This window comes from Gadus chalcogrammus, chromosome 21 (genome assembly GCF_026213295.1).
Source record: "Gadus chalcogrammus isolate NIFS_2021 chromosome 21, NIFS_Gcha_1.0, whole genome shotgun sequence".
Lineage (NCBI taxonomy): Eukaryota > Metazoa > Chordata > Actinopteri > Gadiformes > Gadidae > Gadus > Gadus chalcogrammus.
Window position 1 is genome coordinate 20,342,545 of NC_079432.1, and position 19,792 is coordinate 20,362,336.

The 19,792-nt window shown below is 41.6% G+C and overlaps 1 protein-coding gene across 11 annotated transcripts in view; it reads right to left on the bottom strand.

Moving 5' to 3' along the window:
* Nucleotides 1-15,651: 15,651 nt before the first annotated feature.
* The window catches only part of afdna (afadin, adherens junction formation factor a), a 120,807-nt gene continuing 116,666 nt past the window's right edge, over nt 15,652-19,792 (bottom strand). For 10 of the 11 annotated variants that reach the window (XM_056580838.1, XM_056580840.1, XM_056580839.1 and 7 more), the window contains 2 exons: nt 17,525-17,600; nt 15,652-17,367 (listed from right to left, as the gene is read on the bottom strand). In XM_056580838.1, coding sequence (XP_056436813.1) covers nt 17,217-17,367; nt 17,525-17,600 — 227 coding nt within the window. In that variant the 3' untranslated portion in view covers nt 15,652-17,216. The remainder of the gene's footprint in view (nt 17,368-17,524; nt 17,601-19,792) is intronic. The other variant, XM_056580843.1, reaches the window with a different exon arrangement.

Genomic DNA, 19,792 nt, shown 5'->3' on the forward strand with positions numbered 1-19,792 from the left:
GTAGTGTCGTCTGCAAACTTGACAATCGTATTGGAACCATGTATAGTTGTGCAGTCGTAGGTGAAGAGGGAGTAGAGGAGGGGGCTCAGCACACAGCCCTGTGGAACGCCAGTGTTCAGGGTGAGGGTTGAGGAAGTGTGTTCATCCAACCTGACAGACTGTGGTCTGTTGGTTAGGAAGTCCTGTATCCAGGTGCAGAGGGAGGTGTTGATGCCCAGCTCAGTAAGCTTGGTGATCAGTTTGGAGGGGATGATGGTGTTGAACGCTGAGCTGAAGTCAATAAACAGCATTCTGACATAGGTGTTGCTGTTGTCAAGGTGGGAGAGGGCGGAGTGGAGTGCCGTGGAGATGGCATCCTCTGTGCTCCTGTTCTGGCGGTAGGCGAATTGGAAAGGGTCCAGTGTGGGTGGCAGGCAGGTTTTGAGGTGAGCCAGGACTAGCCTCTCGAAGCACTTTGAGATGATGGGGGTAAGTGCAACTGGGCGGAAGTCATTCAGGCTTGCTGCAGTGGACTGTTTTGGCACCGGCACGATGGAGGAGGTTTTGAGGCAAACGGGGACAACTGCTTGGGCTAGTGACAGGTTGAAAATGTCAGTCCAGACCTCAGTCAGCTGCACAGCACAGGCCCTGAGAACCCGTCCGGGGATACCATCAGGCCCAGCAGCCTTCCGTGCATTAGTCCTGCTCAGTGCTGCACACACGTCAATGGGGGAGAGAGTGAGGGGCTGGTGGTCTGCAGGGAGCACAGCCTTGATGGCCACCTCCCTGTTTTCCCTATCAAAGCGTCCATAAAAGTGGTTAAGCGCATCAGGAAGGGTGGCGTCACTGGATGGGGGGGAGATGTTGGCCGGTTTGTAATCCGTAATGGCCTGGATGCCCTGCCACATGCGTCGGGTGTCAGAGTTGCTCTTAAAGTGCTCCTCGATCCTCAGCTTGTAGCAGTGCCTGGCCGCTTTGATGCCCCTCTTCAGGTTAGCCCTGGATGAGCTATAGGCCCGAGCATCACCTGAACTGAAGGCGATGTCGCGTGCCTTCAATAGGAGTCGGACCTCTCTGTTCATCCAAGGCTTCTGGTTAGGGAATATGTGTGTACAGTGGGGCAAAAAAGTATTTAGTCAGCCACCAATTGTGCAAGTTCTCCCACTTAAAAAGATGAGAGGCCTGTAATTTTTTTTTTTTTTTCATAGGTATACCTCAGCTATGAGAGATAAAATGAAAAAAAAATCCAGAAAATCACATTGTCTGATTTTTTTAAGAATTTATTTGCAAATTATGGTGGAAAATAAGTATTTGGTCACCTACAAATCAGCAAGATTTGTGGCTGTCACAGACCTGTAACTTCTTCTTTAAGAGGCTCCTCTGTCCTCCACTCGTTACCTGTATTAATGGCACCTGTTTGAACGCCTTATCAGTATAAAAGACACCTGTCCACAACCACAAACAGTCACACTCCAAACTCCACTATGGCCAAGACCAAAGAGCTGTCAAAGGACACCAGAAACACAATTGTAGACCTGCACCAGGCTGGGAAGTCTGAATCTGCAATAGGTAAGCAGCTTGGTGTGAAGAAATCAACTGTGGGAGCAATTATTAGGAAATGGAAGACATACAAGACCACTGATAATCTCCCTCGATCTGGGGCTCCACGCAAGATCTCACCCCGTGGGGTCAAAATGATCACAAGAACGGTGAACAAAAATTCCAGAACCACACGGGAGGACCTAGTGAATGTACCAAAGTAACAAAGGCTACCATCACTAACACACTACGCCGCCAGGGACTCAAATCCTGCAGTGCCAGACGTGTCCCCCTGCTAAAGCCAGTGCATGTCCGGGCCCGTTTGAAGTTTGCTAGAGAGCATTTGGATGATCCAGAACAGGATTGGGAGAATGTCTTATGGTCAGATGAAACCAAAATATAACTTTTTGGTAAAAACTCAACTCGTCGTGTTTGGAGGAGAAAGAATGCTGAGTTGCATCCAAAGAACACCATACCTACAGTGAAGCATGGGGGTGGAAACATCATGCTTTGGGGCTGTTTTTCTGCCAAGGGACCAGGACGTCTAATCCGTGTGACGGAAAGAATGAATGGGGCCATGTATCGTGAGATTTTGAGTGAAAACCTCCTTCCATCAGCAAGGGCACTGAAGATGAAACGTGGCTGGGTCTTTCAGCATGACAATGACCCCAAACACACCGCCCGGGCAACGAAGGAGTGGCTTCGTAAGAAGCATTTCAAGGTCCTGGAGTGGCCTAGCCAGTCTCCAGATCTCAACCCCATAGAAAATCTTTGGAGGGAGTTGAAAGTCCGTGTTGCCCAGCGAAGGTCCAAAAACATCACTGCTCTAGAGGAGATCTGCATGGAGGAATGGGCCAAAATACCAGCAGCAGTGTGTGAAAACCTTGTAAAGACTTACAGAAAACGTTTGACCTCTGTCATTGCCAACAAAGGGCATGTAACAAAGTATTGAGATGACCTTTTGTTATTGACCAAATACTTATTTTCCACCATAATTTGCAAATAAATTCTTTAAAAATCAGACAATGTGATTTTCTAGATTTTTTTTTTCATTTTGTCTCTCATAGCTGAGGTATACCTATGATAAAAATTACAGGCCTCTCTCATCTTTTTAAGTGGGAGAACTTGCACAATTGGTGGCTGACTAAATACTTTTTTGCCCCACTGTATATGTATAAATATATATATATATATATATATATATATATATATATATATATATATATATATATATGTATATATATGTATATATATATATATGTGTAATATGTATGTTAGATAACAACAGTTAAAGCTATAATTAGAGCAATTGAAAGAGTGGAACATTAATCTCCTTTCATCTCCTTCTCATGCACTGGTTAGCCATGGTTATAAACAGTTCATCAAATTATTTTGAGTAGATTTTGACCTTGATTAGCAGGTGCTATTGCTACTATAGATGCACAAAGGACAACTTGTCATTTTTGTGTCCTATTTGTTCATTCTGTTATTAATACTGATAAGCCTATTCAGCTTTCCATGATTGTTGATAATCGTTGCACTCTTAAACCCATGCAGCGGGTCGTAGACCCCTGCGTTAGTGAGTGGGGTGCGACACCCCATAAGCGCCCAACACGTACACATACCGGCAGGACGGGTGTGTACGAGGCTGGGAGGGAACCATCACGAGTATACCCACCACAATAAATATGCCACATAACATGGACATGTTATGTGGCATATAACATGAACATGTTAATAAATATCACTTTCGTTGCTTCAGGAGGTCTGGTAGTCTCTGTATATAATAATGAATAAATATAAATGTGTATGTATGTATATATATATATTATATATATATATATATATATATACATACATACCCATTTATAAATGTATTTATTGTATACGGAGATTACCAGACAACAAAATAAATAAATATATAGGCCTATATTTGTATAAATATGTATGTGTGTATGTATATATATATATATATATATATATATATATATAAATACAAATACATATTTATAGATATTCATTTATATCTTTATGTATATTTATTTATGGAGACCACCAAACCTCCTCGAAGCAATGAAAAAGTCTATTAAATTCAAGATGGGTGCATGGGCGAGAACAGGGAGATAGTGCCATACCGTCAATATGAATTTCATCTATATATATATATATATATTATATATATATATATATACAGTATATAGAGGATATTCATATTGACGGTATATGGTCATTTCACTGAAACGGGGATCTGTGTGTGTGTGCCACGGAATATGAGTGTCACTAACTCGCGTTGTCAGTGAGGCTCCCCTCGTTCACACTACCTCTGTCCGTCGATGGATCTCATTGACTTTGCATTGGGCGCTTGGGAAATGCATTGTGGGTCGGTCCGTCCATTCGACTCCGTGGCCTGCTTCAAAAAGTTGAGAAATGTTCAACTTTTCAGGCAGCGCCGGATCCGTCGGCCAATAAGATCACGGTTATGCAAATACAGTCCACACATCTACTGGATCCATTTTGCAATAACAAGCCGGAAGAAGCTGGAAAAATAACATTTCTTTAAACATTTTCCAAAAAGAAATGTGGAATGATTGTTTTTAGTCACCTGTTGGTTATGTCCTCTTTTGTATTAATATCCACACATCGGCTTTGTAGAGGGAGGCGATTTGATTGACTGCAAAGACTAATCCCCTATACGTCAGACACACCCTCGGTCATCCGTTGACGGACACAGATAGTGTAAACAAAGCGTAGTGGCTGTGTTTCAAATCCTGCATTTGAGCAGATGCATGCACGAGACTTGAGACGATCCCACCACATCAAGTCGGACAGAGGTGCACTTCTCGTGGTTTGAACAAGGAAGACGGTGCACCCAGTGGCACTTAATAATAAGTAATAAGTAATCACAATGGAGGTCAACTTTTCTGCAGTCAAGGGATTTTGTTCGCCAACTGTAGTTTCATTGAAAACAGTCTGAAGCCCCTTTCCTTAAAAAAAAATTGAAAAGTGGAAATTCACAAAAGTGTCTCTTTTTGATGTGCATAGTTTGGGAGAGGGCACCAGGCACGCCTCTCTGAAAGATGTTATGTCACTTCTGACGTAGGGAATTGAATGTGTGTATTCCAACCAACCAGGGCAACGTTGACCGCACTTATTTAAGAGCAAATGCCCAGAAAAGCAGGCGGAAGTTGTTTTCTCTTAAACTACCGCAAGATTTGAAAGCCAGGTGACTCGTCGCATCAGAGGTTATCACAGGTATTTCTGATGTTTTTCAGCCCAGAATGCATGCTGACGCATGGCAAAAGAATAAGCATGCCTCATCAAAAAAACAGCATGGGTCGGCTTAGCTCAGGAGTTACATTTGACTTGTAACCGAAAGGTTGCTAGTTCGATCCCCAGCTCCACATAGCTGAGTGTTGATGTGTCCCTGAGCAAGACACTTAACCCTAACTGCACCTGACGAGCCGGCTGTCGCCTTGCATGGTTGACTCTGCCGTTGGTGTGTCAATGTGTGTATTAACTGATGTAAGTCGCTTTGGATAAAAGTGCCTGCTAATGGCCCTAATTGTAATTGTAAAAACAAGCCTAGTGCTAACAGACAGGAAATTAAATCACAAGTGCCACTCCTAAGGCTGCTGTACGAGCCATCTGGAACACACAATGGGGCTCTAGTGAGACTACAAGCACTCGGTCCTCATTTTCAAACACGCCTACAGGGGTGGAACCCACTGACGTTGAAGTCGCTCAGGAGGAACTATGAGTTTCATTGTTGACATATTTTAGTTGTTGTAAAAAATAAATGCTTTAAAGTCACGTTGTTGTAGTCCTTAGTAGTTTTAGGTAGTTTCTGGTGCCATCCCATTTGTATGGTTCGCCCGCCCGAACAAGTCGTAAGGTGTAAATCTCCAAGATTCTTTTGCGGCATTTCACGGAGGCACGCCCCCTTTTGGTCGTAGTAGTGTAAACCTTCCCACTCATAGTTCTGAGTAGAGAGTTCAGTGAAGCTGACCGCAGTGTTGGGAAAGTTCACTTTCTACATGAACTAGTACGAAGTTCAGTTCAGATAATTTTAAATGAACTAGTTCATTTGATAGTTCATAATTCATCATTTTAATTTTGGAAGTTCACACTTCCAAAATTGAACTAGTTCATAGTTATTTTTTTCAATATGTTGCTGCAAGCAATTATCTTTCAAAATGATTGCCCATATAGAACCACAGACAGCAATTTTATCAGTTTTAACACTGAACCTATGAGTCAGATTTCATCTTCATATCCAATTTTGAAACTTGCGCTTACGTGCTTGACGAACGCATGCGTGCACACGTGGAAACAGTTGGTATTAAGTTAGTTAGTATAGATGAGAATAACAATAAAATGTGACACTGAATTTGAAACCGCACATTGTAATTGCTGCATCTATTATCAAAATATTTATTAGTAATACAGTGAAAAGGAGAAAATCACATTGCCATGTTGATTTACGGTGTGTGCCCCTAAAATTTCTGGTTGTGCCCCTAAAATGTTCTGTTAGGGGCCACGCTATTGGCTGGTTTAACACAATGACGACAGAGAAGCGACGGCAAGCAGCCAATCTCGTACAGAGTCAGTTGAACTAGGCCCGTTGATCACGCCTTGTGCTGAAGAAAATGACGGCAGCTTCCCCAGACCAACGTGCAATCTACGATTGAGCTTGGTCTGGCAATAGCCAGACTAGGAGCGTGCCCTTATTTAACATGCCTGGTATGAAAGGTTTCAAAGACTGGGAATGTTAAAATATTCTATGAAATTGAAAACTGGCCAATTCATTCGTTAGAGTTGGATTTAAACTCAAAGGACACATTGGAACGAAATTGTTTGGTAAACAAAGACTCCTCATCCTCATCGTCATCCGCTTATCCGGGGTCGGGTCGCGGGGGGAGCAGCTCAAGCAGGGGGCCCCAGACTTCCCTTTCCCGGGCCACATTGACCAGCTCTGACGGGGGGATCCCGAGGCGTTCCCAGGCCAGTGTTGAGATATAATCTCTCCACCTAGTCCTGGGTCTTCCCCGAGGTCTCCTCCCCACTGGACGTGCCTGAAAAACCTCCCAAGGAAGGCGCCCAGTGGGCATCCTTACCAGATGCCCGAACCACCTCAGCTGACTCCTTTCTAAGTAAAGGAGCAGCGGCTCTAATCCGAGTTCCTCACGGATGGCTGAGCTTCTCACCCTATCCCTAAGGGAGACGCCAGCTACCCTTCTGAGAAAACTCATCTCGGCCGCTTGTACCCGCGATCTCGTCCTTTCGGTCATCACCCAGCCCTCATGACCATAGGTGAGGATAGGAACGAAGATCGACCGGTAGATCGAGAGCTTTGCCTTGCGGCTCAGCTCTCTTTTCGTTACAACGGTGCGGTAAAGCGAACGCAATACCGCCCCCGCTGCTCCGATTCTCCGGCCAATCTCACGCTCCATAGTACCCTCACTCGCGAACAAGACCCCGAGGTACTTGAACTCCTTCACTTGGGGACTCATTGGTAACCCTTCCTTTTACAGTCCCCTAATTACTAGGTATTTACCCGGTACATGCATGGTAAATTATAGTGTATTACTGGGTAATTACCACTGGTAATAAGAAGGTAAATACAGAGGTAGTTACCCGGTAAATACATGGTAAATCATAGTGTATTACTGGGTAATTACCACAGGTAATAAGAAGGTAAATACAGAGGTAGTTACCCGGTAAATACATGGTAAATCATAGTGTATTACTTGGTAATTACCACTGGTAATAAGAAGGTAAATACAGAGGAATTATCCGGTAAATTATAGTGTATTACTGTGTAATTACCACTGGTAATAAGAAGGTAAATACAGAGGAATTACAGCTGATGTACCAAGTAAAACCTCCACTATTACCCATCAACTCAACTAAGTAGCGTGTAGTTGCAACTGTTTTAGGTTGGTAATAACTCCGATATTGTGTACTTCCTAGGAAATTAGGCAACCAATTCTTAGAAAAACCTATTATCCAAGGTTTATGTTGGTAACAGCCCAAATTTAATGATGTACTATCTAGAAATTAGCATAGTACTTTCCAATAAAATACCTTTTCTTAGTTATTATTCATAGCTACACCCATTTAGAAAGGGTTTATTCAATTTACCACTATGGAATTACTTACCTGGTAACAACCTCTGCAGGAAGTTTTCCTCTAGTGTCATGGTACATCTTCTTAAATACTGGGTACGAAGCCGTTTGTTTCCATGGTATTACCAGGTTCTTACCATATCATTTATAATAGATACATTCCATTGTCCATGCAGTCAAGACAAACTTGTACCATGTACGTTCTGCGACGTTACCAAGTAAAACACGACAATTTACCCAGTAAGTAAGCTGAAACTGTACTGTAAAAGGAAGCCTTGTTTGTTTCCATGGTATTACCAGGTTCTTACCATATAATTTGTAATACATTATTCCCTTTTCCATGCAGTCAACACAAACTTGTACCATGTACGTTCTGCGACGTTACCAAGTAAAACACGACAATTTACCCAGTAATTAAGCTGAAACTGTACTGTAAAAGGAAGCCTCGTTTGTTTCCATGGTATTACCAGGTTCTTACCATATAATTTGTAATACATTATTCCCTTTTCCATGCAGTCAACACAAACGTGTACCATGTACGTTCTGCGACGTTACCAAGTAAAACACACCAATTTACCCAGTAATTAAGCTGAAACTGTGCTGTAAAAGGAAGCCTCGTTTGTTTCCATGGTATTACCAGGTTCTTACCATATAATTTGTAATACATTATTCCCTTTTCCATGCAGTCAACACAAACTTGTACCATGTACGTTCTGCGACGTTACCAAGTAAAACACACCAATTTACCCAGTAATTAAGCTGAAACTGTACTGTAAAAGGAAGCCTCGTTTGTTTCCATGGTATTACCAGGTTCTTACCATATAATTTGTAATACATAATTCCCTTTTCCATGCAGTCAACACAAACTTGTACCATGTACGTTCTGCGACGTTACCAAGTAAAACACGACAATTTACCCAGTAATTAAGCTGAAACTGTACTGTAAAAGGAAGCCTTGTTTGTTTCCATGGTATTACCAGGTTCTTACCATATAATTTGTAATACATTATTCCCTTTTCCATGCAGTCAACACAAACTTGTACCATGTACGTTCTGCAACGTTACCAAGTAAAACACACCAATTTACCCAGTAATTAAGCTGAAACTGTACTGTAAAAGGAAGCCTCGTTTGTTTCCATGGTATTACCAGGTTCTTACCATATCATTTGTAATACATAATTCCCTTTTCCATGCAGTCAACACAAACTTGTACCATGTACGTTCTGCGACGTTACCAAGTAAAACACGACAATTTACCCAGTAATTAAGCTGAAACTGTACTGTAAAAGGAAGCCTTGTTTGTTTCCATGGTATTACCAGGTTCTTACCATATAATTTGTAATACATTATTCCCTTTTCCATGCAGTCAACACAAACTTGTACGTTCTGCGACGTTACCAAGTAAAACACGACAATTTACCCAGTAATTAAGCTGAAACTGTACTGTAAAAGGAAGCCTTGTTTGTTTCCATGGTATTACCAGGCTCTTACCATATAAGTTGCAACTGGTTATTCCCTTTTCCATGCAATCAACACAAACCATATATGTTCTGCAACATCGTTCACCAGTAGTTAAGCACTTTAATTGTTATTATAAAACCCCAAACCACTGTTGATGAAAGACATTAAAATGAAACAAAATCAAGGGCTTATCTTTCAAACAAATGCATATCTCACAAACAGGCACTGAACACTGAAGAAATTGGCCAAAAAAAAAGAGCCGTCCACATCAACTCAATTTAAATGTTACTGATGGTGTTTTCATAAAACACATGACAGTGTTATGGCAAGTGACCACAAGGAAGACTGCTTCAACCTCTACAATTTGAATAAGTGGTGAATGCCATGCAGCAATCTGCCTATGGGAGCATCTTTGTGGTAATTCGCAAACCAATGAGTCCACTCGATGAATGAGAGATGACTCTTTAGTGTCTTCTCTGTGAGGTATCCCTGCAGTCTCCACATCTGGGATTTGAAGGCTGACCAAGACCTGACCAGGTACCTCCAAATCTCCCCTTCAAGAATCAGAAGACAAGAAAATAAACATTAGGACTGTCAATTAATGAACATTTCTAGAACATGTAGAAGTCAAGGATTATTTTGTTTATCAGTTAAGAAAGGATGCTGGTCCTCTGGCCATTGTGTTTGGTCATATTGAAAAGAGAATAAGGCATAGCCATAAATACAGTTAATAGGACGGGAGGGGACAGGCCGTTAGCTCCGGTTAGCCCTTTAGCATCGAGCTAGCGGAGCTTCTGTCATTCAAATAACTCGGACATGTTGTCTAAAACCTATAACACCCAATTTATTAAAATATCCGGATTTAATCGGGCTCCCTCCCATAAGTACAGTTAATAGGACGGGAAGAGACAGGCCCTGTTAGCCCCGGTTACGGTTACGGGCTTAGTATGTTGAGGACGGTTTAGGACACCGTATCGCGAAAAATCACAACCACATGTTGTCGCCATCAATGTCTGTGCAACAACGTAATTTACGTTCTGGCTGCTACCTGTTTTAGGGACCGTCAACAAATTACACTCTCCGACTGTTGGCAGAGACGTTACCACACAAATATATTGCAATATAGTTAATCATAATGCAGTTAATAGTTTAATATTCGACAAAAATCAACCAAACTATATTTGAAATTATTAATTGCATCCCGTTTAACAATAATGCAATATATTAGCAAAGTTACCTGCAGTAAGTAGCAGCCCACCATTGGCAACTACTACTACAATCAGGTGACAAAATGTATGTTTTTGTGATTTTTATGTTATTTTATATGATTTATTTCCAGAAACAATTCCATGGTAACGTCTCTGCGGATAAATCCGGATATTTTAATAAATTGGGTGCTATAGGTTTTAAACAACATGTCCGAGTTATTTGAATGACAGAAGCTCCGCTAGCTCGATGCTAAAGGGCTAACCGGAGCTAACTGCCTGTCCCCTCCCGTCCTATTAACTGTATTTATGGCTATGCCTTTTTCTCTTTTCAATATGACCAAACACAGAGGCCAGGCCAGAGGACCAGCATCCTTTCTTAACTGATAAACAAAATAATCCTTGACTTCTACATGTTCTAGAAATGTTCATTAATTGACAGTCCTAATGTTTATTTTCTTGTCTTCTGATTCTTGAAGGGGAGATTTTGAGGTACCTGGTCACGTCTTGGTCAGCCTTCAAATCACAGATGTGGAGACTGCAGGGATACCTCACAGAGAAGACACTAAAGAGTCATCTCTCATTCATCGAGTGGACTCATTGGTTTGCGAATGACCACGAAGATGCTCCCATAGGCAGATTGCTGCATGGCATTCACCACTTATTCAAATTGTAGAGGTTGAAGCAGTCTTCCTTGTGGTCACTTGCCATAACACTGTCATGTGTTTTATGAAAACACCATCAGTAACATTTAAATTGAGTTGATGTGGACGGCTCTTTTGTTTGTCCGATTTCTTCAGTGTTCAGTGCCTGTTTGTGAGATATGCATTGTTTGAAAGATAAGCCTTTGATTTTGTTTAATTTTAATATGTCTTTCATCAACAGTGGTTTGGGGTTTTATAACGACAATTAAAGTGCTTAACTACTGGTGAACGATGTTGCAGAACATATATGGTTTGTGTTGATTGCATGGAAAAGGGAATAACCAGTTACAACTTGTATGGTAAGAGCCTGGTAATACCATGGAAACAAACAAGGCTTCCTTTTACAGTACAGTTTCAGCTTAATTACTGGGTAAATTGTCGTGTTTTACTTGGTAACGTCGCAGAACGTACATGGTACAAGTTTGTGTTGACTGCATGGAAAAGGGAATAATGTATTACAAATTATATGGTAAGAACCTGGTAATACCATGGAAACAAACGAGGCTTCCTTTTACAGTACAGTTTCAGCTTAATTACTGGGTAAATTGTTGTGTTTTACTTGGTAACGTCGCAGAACGTACATGGTACAAGTTTGTGTTGACTGCATGGAAAAGGGAATAATGTATTACAAATTATATGGTAAGAACCTGGTAATACCATGGAAACAAACAAGGCTTCCTTTTACAGTACAGTTTCAGCTTAATTACTGGGTAAATTGTCGTGTTTTACTTGGTAACGTCGCAGAACGTACATGGTACAAGTTTGTGTTGACTGCATGGAAAAGGGAATGTGTTACAAATGATATGGTAAGAACCTGGTAATACCATGGAAACAAACAAGGCTTCCTTTTACAGTACAGTTTCAGCTTACTTACTGTAAATTGTCGTGTTTTACTTGGTAACGTCGCAGAACGTACATGGTACAAGTTTGTGTTGACTGCATGGAAAAGGGAATAATGTATTACAAATTATATGGTAAGAACCTGGTAATACCATGGAAACAAACAAGGCTTCCTTTTACAGTACAGTTTCAGCTTAATTACTGGGTAAATTGTCGTGTTTTACTTGGTAACGTCGCAGAACGTACATGGTACAAGTTTGTGTTGACTGCATGGAAAAGGGAATAATGTATTACAAATTATATGGTAAGAACCTGGTAATACCATGGAAACAAACGAGGCTTCCTTTTACAGTACAGTTTCAGCTTACTTACTGGGTAAATTGTCGTGTTTTACTTGATAACGTCGCAGAACGTACATGGTACAAGTTTGTGTTGACTGCATGGAAAAGGGAATAATGTATTACAAATTATATGGTAAGAACCTGGTAATACCATGGAAACAAACGAGGCTTCCTTTTACTGTACAGTTTCAGCTTACTTACTGGGTAAATTGTCGTGTTTTACTTGGTAACGTCGCAGAACGTACATGGTACAAGTTTGTGTTGACTGCATGGACAATGGAATGTATCTATTATAAATGATATGGTAAGAACCTGGTAATACCATGGAAACAAACGGCTTTGTACCCAGTATTTAAGACGATGTACCATGACACTAGAGGAAAACTTCCTGCAGAGGTTGTTACCAGGTAAGTAATTCCATAGTGGTAAACTGAATAAACCCTTTCTAAATGGGTGTAGCTATGAATAATAACTAAGAAAAAGTATTTTATTGGAAAGTACTATGCTAATTTCTAGATACATCATTAAATTTGGGCTGTTACCAACATAAACCTTGGATAATAGGTGTTTCTAAGAATTGGTTGCCTAATTTCCTAGGAAGTACACAATATCGGAGTTATTACCAACCTAAAACAGTTACAACTACACGCTACTTAGTTGAGTTGATGGGTAATAGTGGAGGTTTTACTTGGTATATCAGCTGTAATTCCTCTGTATTTACCTTCTTATTACCAGTGGTAATTACACAGTAATACACTATAACTTACCGGATAATTCCTCTGTATTTACCTTCTTATTACCAGTGGTAATTACCCAGTAATACACTTTGATTTACCATGTATTTACCGGGTAACTACCTCTGTATTTACCTTCTTATTACCAGTGGTAATTACCCAGTAATACACTATGATTTACCATGTATTTACCGGGTAACTACCTCTGTATTTACCTTCTTATTACCAGTGGTAATTACCCAGTAATACACTATAATTTACCATGTATGTACCGGGTAAATACCTAGTAATTAGGGGACTGTAAAAGGAAGGGTTACCGACTCATTTCCTACCCGGAGTAAGCAATCCACCGGTTTCCTGCTAAGAGTCATGGCCTCAGATTTAGCGGTGCTGATCCTCATCCCAGCCGCTTCACACTCGGCCGCCAGCCGATCCAGTGAGTGCTGAAGGTCACAGGCCGATGATCCAATGAGGACCACATCATCTGCAAAAAGCAGTGACGAGATCCTCAGACCACCGAACTGCAACCCCTCCCCACCACGACTACGCCTCGATATCCTGTCCATGTATATCACAAACAGGATTGGTGACAAGGCGCAGCCCTGGCGGAGACCAGCACCCACTGAGAACGAAACTGACTGGCTGCCGAGAACACGAACACAGCTCTCGCTTTGGGAGTACAAAGATTGGATGGCCCTGAGGATAGACCCCCTTACCCCATACTGCCGCAGCACCTCCCACAGTTTCTCCCGGGGGACCCGGTCATACGCCTTCTCCAGATCCACAAAACACATGTAGACCGGATGGGCATACTCCCAGGCCCCCTCCAGGATCCTTGCGAGAGTGAAGAGCTGGTCCGTAGTTCCACGTCCGGGGCGAAAACCGCATTGTTCCTCTTCAATCTGAGGTTCGACGATCGGCCGAACCCTCCTTTCCAGCACCTTGGAGTAGACTTTACCAAGGAGGCTGAGAAGTGTGATACCCCGGTAATTGGCACACACTCTCTGGTCCCCCTTTTTGAACAGGGGAACCACCACCCCGGTTTGCCACTCCTTTGGCACTGCACCCGACTCCCACGCGATGTTGAATAGGCGTGTCAACCATGACAGCCCCTCAACACCCAGAGCCTTTAGCATTTCTGGCTGGACAAAGACTGTTTAACAATATTCCCCAACCTCGGATATGATCAGAACAGCCGGTAAGATGAAATTGATCAACAGAATAACTATTTTTGCATGCCATAGGCCGGCGTGCAGTTGTTAGATTGCACTTAACATGTTACAAACAGAATCGAAATGTCTGAGTGTGAATTGGGTCGGTGGGGATTTTGGGAGTGACTGGAGAAGGGCCTTATGCCTTGGGCCAAAGATCCACAACGAATGAGGGTCGGCAACTGTCCCCAATGACCCCAATGACAACCCCAAGAACACCATCCCAACCCTGAAGCATGGAGGTGGAAGCATCATTCTTTAGGGATGCTTTTCTGCAAAGGGGACAGGACGACTGCACCGTATTGTGGGGAGGATGGATGGGGCCATGTATCGCGAGATCTTGGCCAACAACCTCCTTCCCTCAGTAAGAGCATTGAAGATGGGTGGTTGCTGGGTCTTCCAGCATGACAACGACCCGAAACACACAGCCAGGGCAACTAAGGAGTGGCTCCGTAAGAAGCAGCTCAAGGTCCTGGAGTGGCCTAGCCAGTCTCCAGGCCTGAACCCAATGGAAAAAAGATGGAGGGAGCTGAAAGTCTGTATTGCCCAGCGAGAGCCCCGAAACCTGAAGGATCTGGAGAAGGTCTGTATGGAGGAGCGGGCCAAAATACCTGCTGCAGAGTGTGCAAACCTGGTCAAGAACTACAAGAAACGTATGATCTCTTTAATTGCAAACAAAGGTTTCTGTACCAAATATTAAGTTCTGCTTTTCTGATGTATCAAATACTTATGTCATGCAATAAAATGCTAATTAATTACTTAAAAATCATACGTGATTTTCTGGATTTTTGTTTTAGATTCCGTCACTCACAGTTGAAGTTTACCTATGATAACAATTACAGACTTCTACATGCTTTGTAAGTGGGGAGACTTGCAAAATCGGCAGTGTATCAAATACTTGTTCTCCCCACTCTATGTGACACACTTTCAATACAGATTCATGTTTCCACTGGTGAAATGCTCCTTAAATCACGTAATTCATAGTTGACCTTTTTTAACTAACTACACCCTGACAACCTTCACACAGCCATTAAATAGTAGGGCATTTTATTATGCTCTGTCCCTTTTAGGGGGACATAGCAGTTAATGCGAAATCAACCGTGTTATTATGAAACATGGAAGACGTTTAAGAGCTATTTATAGATGTAAAAGAAAGGTACCGTTGGGTACCGGTAAAGAAGTGCACTTTCTTGGTTGTCTAGGATGACGATTTTGACGATTGGTCCCGTCTCGGGTATTTGGCTCATTTAGAATTGCCTCCGACTGCTTCAGAATGGATGGCTATGGGCATTCACAAACCTCTCCTTAAAACAACCCTAAACGTTTCTTGATGTTCCAAATCAAGTATCGTTAAGAAATAGTTTGTCCTGTTTTATTTGCATTTTGTAAATTCCATTGGTTTCTGTTGGAAAATCAATGGGACAGTAACCATCCAAGTGTTGTGTTTAAGACTGTCGTTGGAAAATGCTTCTCAACAATGTTACTAGAATCAAGACAAAGAATTCACTAAGCTGTTGAAAATGTGTATTTATTGATTTACAAAAGGCAAAACATAACACCGCTTAAATAATTTGGTTTCTTGTGAAACCTAGAAAGGTACTGTCAGTTTCCAGGGACGGAGGCCCATCTGTCCCTGGAGGCTTTTGTACACATTTATAGCATCATCTCAAAGCTGGAAGAATGCATCTGCTCCAACATAGCAAGGAGCATTGGATACAGATACTAGCTCCAAACATTTGAGTTCGGAAATTGGTGCAAATGAATGACAATTTTTGTGACCATGTCTTTTATGTATTGCTTTTTATACATTGGCAGTAATTATTTTTTGGGATCTAAATATCACGACTGATTAAAATTCTGAATAATATTTGAAGGGGCCCAAAACATGTAAATTAATTTATTTTAATAGATATATAAAATATTTAAAATAAATATCTGTGGTTCAACGGAGCACTAGTGTTTTGTTTCTTTACTGGTTTTAAAATGTTTTGCTTGGTGACAATGCATGTAAGTACACAATTAATCCAAATAATTGCACACAACTGTTAAAAAAAAGACTATTTAATTCAAACAAGGAATATAATGTAAACTAAAAGTAAATCAGGGAGTTAGAATGACATCCTGACCATGTCACATGTACTTTAATTCCTTCCATTGTCTACTTGTTAGTGTTCACGTGTGTTGGCCAGAGGAATGTGTGCTGGATTCTTCCAGACCTTGTCTCCCTTACCCACCAAGTGTCAAATCACTGAAGGTTATGCTTCATAACAGTGATACGGAGTGAGACAGGTAACACATATCTACAGTAATCTTGTTTACAAGAAATTCTGCCCGGACCCAGTGATTCTAATTAAGGTATTTACGAGTTGAATCTAAAACAAACCCTGAATAAAGTTTCCACATGCTGGCCATGGAATGAAACAGCTTCTGATGGACCTCTGCTCATTGAGTATTCAAACAATTAAAATGTAGGAGTTGAATCCACAAATTTTAATACAATTAACTTTTAAAATATAAAGTAATGCAGAAAAGAGCATAAAACATAAAATGATTTCAGTATCCTATTACATTTTTTTTAAAATGAGCAAAAATAATTTTCTTCCCCAACCCAGCACAATCCTGTAACCAAAGTATATTCCCCCCATTGGGATGTCATTCGCTGAATTGTATATCTCACCGGATTAAACATAAAGTTTTTACAGTGCTTTACCATTATACATTTACATTAGATCTTAAAGAGGGGAAACAAATTAGGCCATAAAAGTCTCTGCTATTGCTACCACACAGCTATGTGATAGGAGGAGCATCATCCAGTTACTCAATTATTAAAAAGGGAGGAAAGTGCCCCAGCCCACCATAACTAACTACAATTCTCAACATCCGAGCGCCAAAGTAATATTGTCTTCCGACGTAATAATAGGTTCTTTCTTTTTGTCGGATAATGAAAGCATGAGGAAAAATTAAGTAATTGTATAGGTGAATGGCTTACAACTGTATGCGAGTGATTTTTGGGGAGGGGGGAGGGATGAGTGTTTCATACAAGCCACTGGGATAATGAGGGTTGTGGTGGCTGTAGTCTATTTAGTGTTGAGCTCATTCTCCAGCTCCATGAGCTTGCGCGATGCCTTGACCTTGTTGGACACCTCCTTGCCCTGGGAGAACAGCCGCTGTCGCTCCTTGAAGGTCATGCTCTCTGGAGCTCCTGGAGCCGCATTCTCCTGCTCCTGGCTGAGGGGAGGGGGAATAAATACTTCAAGAAACAAAAAAGCTAGCCATATCTGATGAAAACATCATCTATTTATGACAATTGCTTTCAAAAAAAGGTTTTGACTTGAACTGATTGAGGTCTGCGATGAACATGGCTGGCAGCAAAGCCCTGTCTCACCCTTTGGTCCACTTGTCCTTGAAGACCTCTCCCGTTCCTACAAGTCCTGCAGGGTTTCCAGTGTACGAATCAAATCCTGTACAATAGGTTAGGGGGTCAGTAAGCATCACTCTTAGTCAACCTCTCCTCACAGACATTCTTCGGCATTGGCAAGCTGCTGTGTACCATTTAAAAATTAGTCCACATGAAAATATTCTAGATCTGTTGGATCTGTACATTTCGAATTGATTCCTTTTCTTAAACTTGCGTCTTTTATAAATGGTACTCTGCAGCTTGTCTTGTAGGATGTACAATAGTTACGTCACCAAAGAGATCCTAAAGACCAGATGACGAAAGAACACTAGACGAGCATGAAGTTAACTATGCTTTATCATACAAGAAACACAAGGCCAGAAGAAGAGAAGAAGACGGCTGTGTTAGAGGAGGGCAAACAGAGTTAAAATATTGGTTACAAAGCTAATCCGAAAGAGTGAGGCATCAGTTGAACATCAAAACATTGGTCATTGGTCAAGGTAACTCAGTTTTGGCCACCCCTTTTAGTTGTTTGGAATTTTTCAGATGGAAAACCAGCTAAGTAGAGATACAAGTCTAGTACAATTGTACATCTTAGCCCAATATACCAGGGAGTTGAATAGGTCAATGTTTGGCATTATAGGTGACCATGACCATTGCCCAATACACAACTTAAGTTTGGGTCACATGCCCCTGCGTCATTCTGCAAGCGTGGACTGAATTGTATCCCAGATAATGGTTCAATGTCAACAATATTAGGACTTTTATCGAAGATATTCCTGGACAAAGCAAAAGGCTAATAAATGTATTAATTCAGCCTCACTACTACCCACATTCCATAAAACACATGGTGTCCAAGTATATGTGGGAGTTGACATTTGTTGACTTTATTAATGGAGGGAATGGAGAAGGGCGGCTAGATGGATTGGGGTTCAATGAGACACAATTCATACCCAGACGCAGTGGCTCATGTTTTCACCTGACATAATGAGCTGATCCGTTACACTGGCAGCTCTGAGGAGCTAGCACTGTAGTTCACATCATTTCTGGTTTCTCAGACTCAAATTGAATGCATCGTTTATTCAGTCATCTCCGTTAAAAGTTCTTATGAGGAAAAGAGAAGTGACTCCAAAATGTATTAATCAATGTGCTATGTGCTCTCAAATTTGCCAGCATAACGTAAATGGCTAAGAATGTCTTATGGAAGTAGTGAGTGAGGCGGAGGAGATTCAGGTTCTGATGGTCCCTTGAAACCCTGCCAAAAAGACCCATGGGAGTTGGGTTTAGCCAAGCAAGCAGCCCTTTCATGTCTAAAAAGCTAGAAATGAGCCACACACATGCAGACTACCAGAAAAATATAAGAAAATTCAGCACATAGTTTGGTCTGAAACAGACACTAAGAAGTGTGTCAGAAGTCCATGTCAGAAGAAGTGACATTGAAGGCAGAGCAACCAGTAGATAGACAAGCATACAGACAAGGCCAGACCCACAACAAGGAAGGATGAACAAAGAAAAACATTTAAAAGAAAGACGTCAAGAATAAGTAAGAAATCAGGGCACCGCCCGGATCAAGATGAAGCTCAGCGCAAGCAGTAAAAAGCAATGGCTACCAAAGTATTTGAGGGAAGTAATTATTTTGTTGAGGTGCAGTGGCGTGACAGAGGCATCCTTGTGGAGGAGAGAACAGCGGGGTGAAGCAATGGGATTTGCAACCGGTTTATTTATGAATGAAGGGGGATTAAGGGAGATGAAGGGGGGCTGAAGTTAGTGTGCGGATTCCCCTTAAACATCCCCTTACAGGGCTAGCAATGAGTCTAGGACCAAAAATGTGCATTTTCTTTGCCTAATGGTAGATATAAGTATATGCGTGAGACACCATTTGTGTTTGGCTGTTCAAATTGTGCAGACTTCAAACTTGTAAGCAGAACTCTGCCATAGGGCATTGGACTGGCCTACCCCACACACACACACAGGTCACTAGAGACCTGCAAGGCTTGTTTCTAAACAACCAAAGACAAGGTAGGTGCTTTGTACTCCTATTAATTAGTGTGGTAATTTGTGGTAAAGTGAATGGAAATAGTCAATGTGATCAATGAGGCTGAGAAAGCCATGAGTGTATCTTATTTCCCTGAACCGTCCCCAAGCATGGCCGTGGGCAGGCAGATAAGCAGCTTGCTGAACCCTCCCTAAGCATGGCCATGTGCAGGCAGATAAGCAGCTCGCTGCAACACAGCAGCAACCAAACAGACAAGAGGC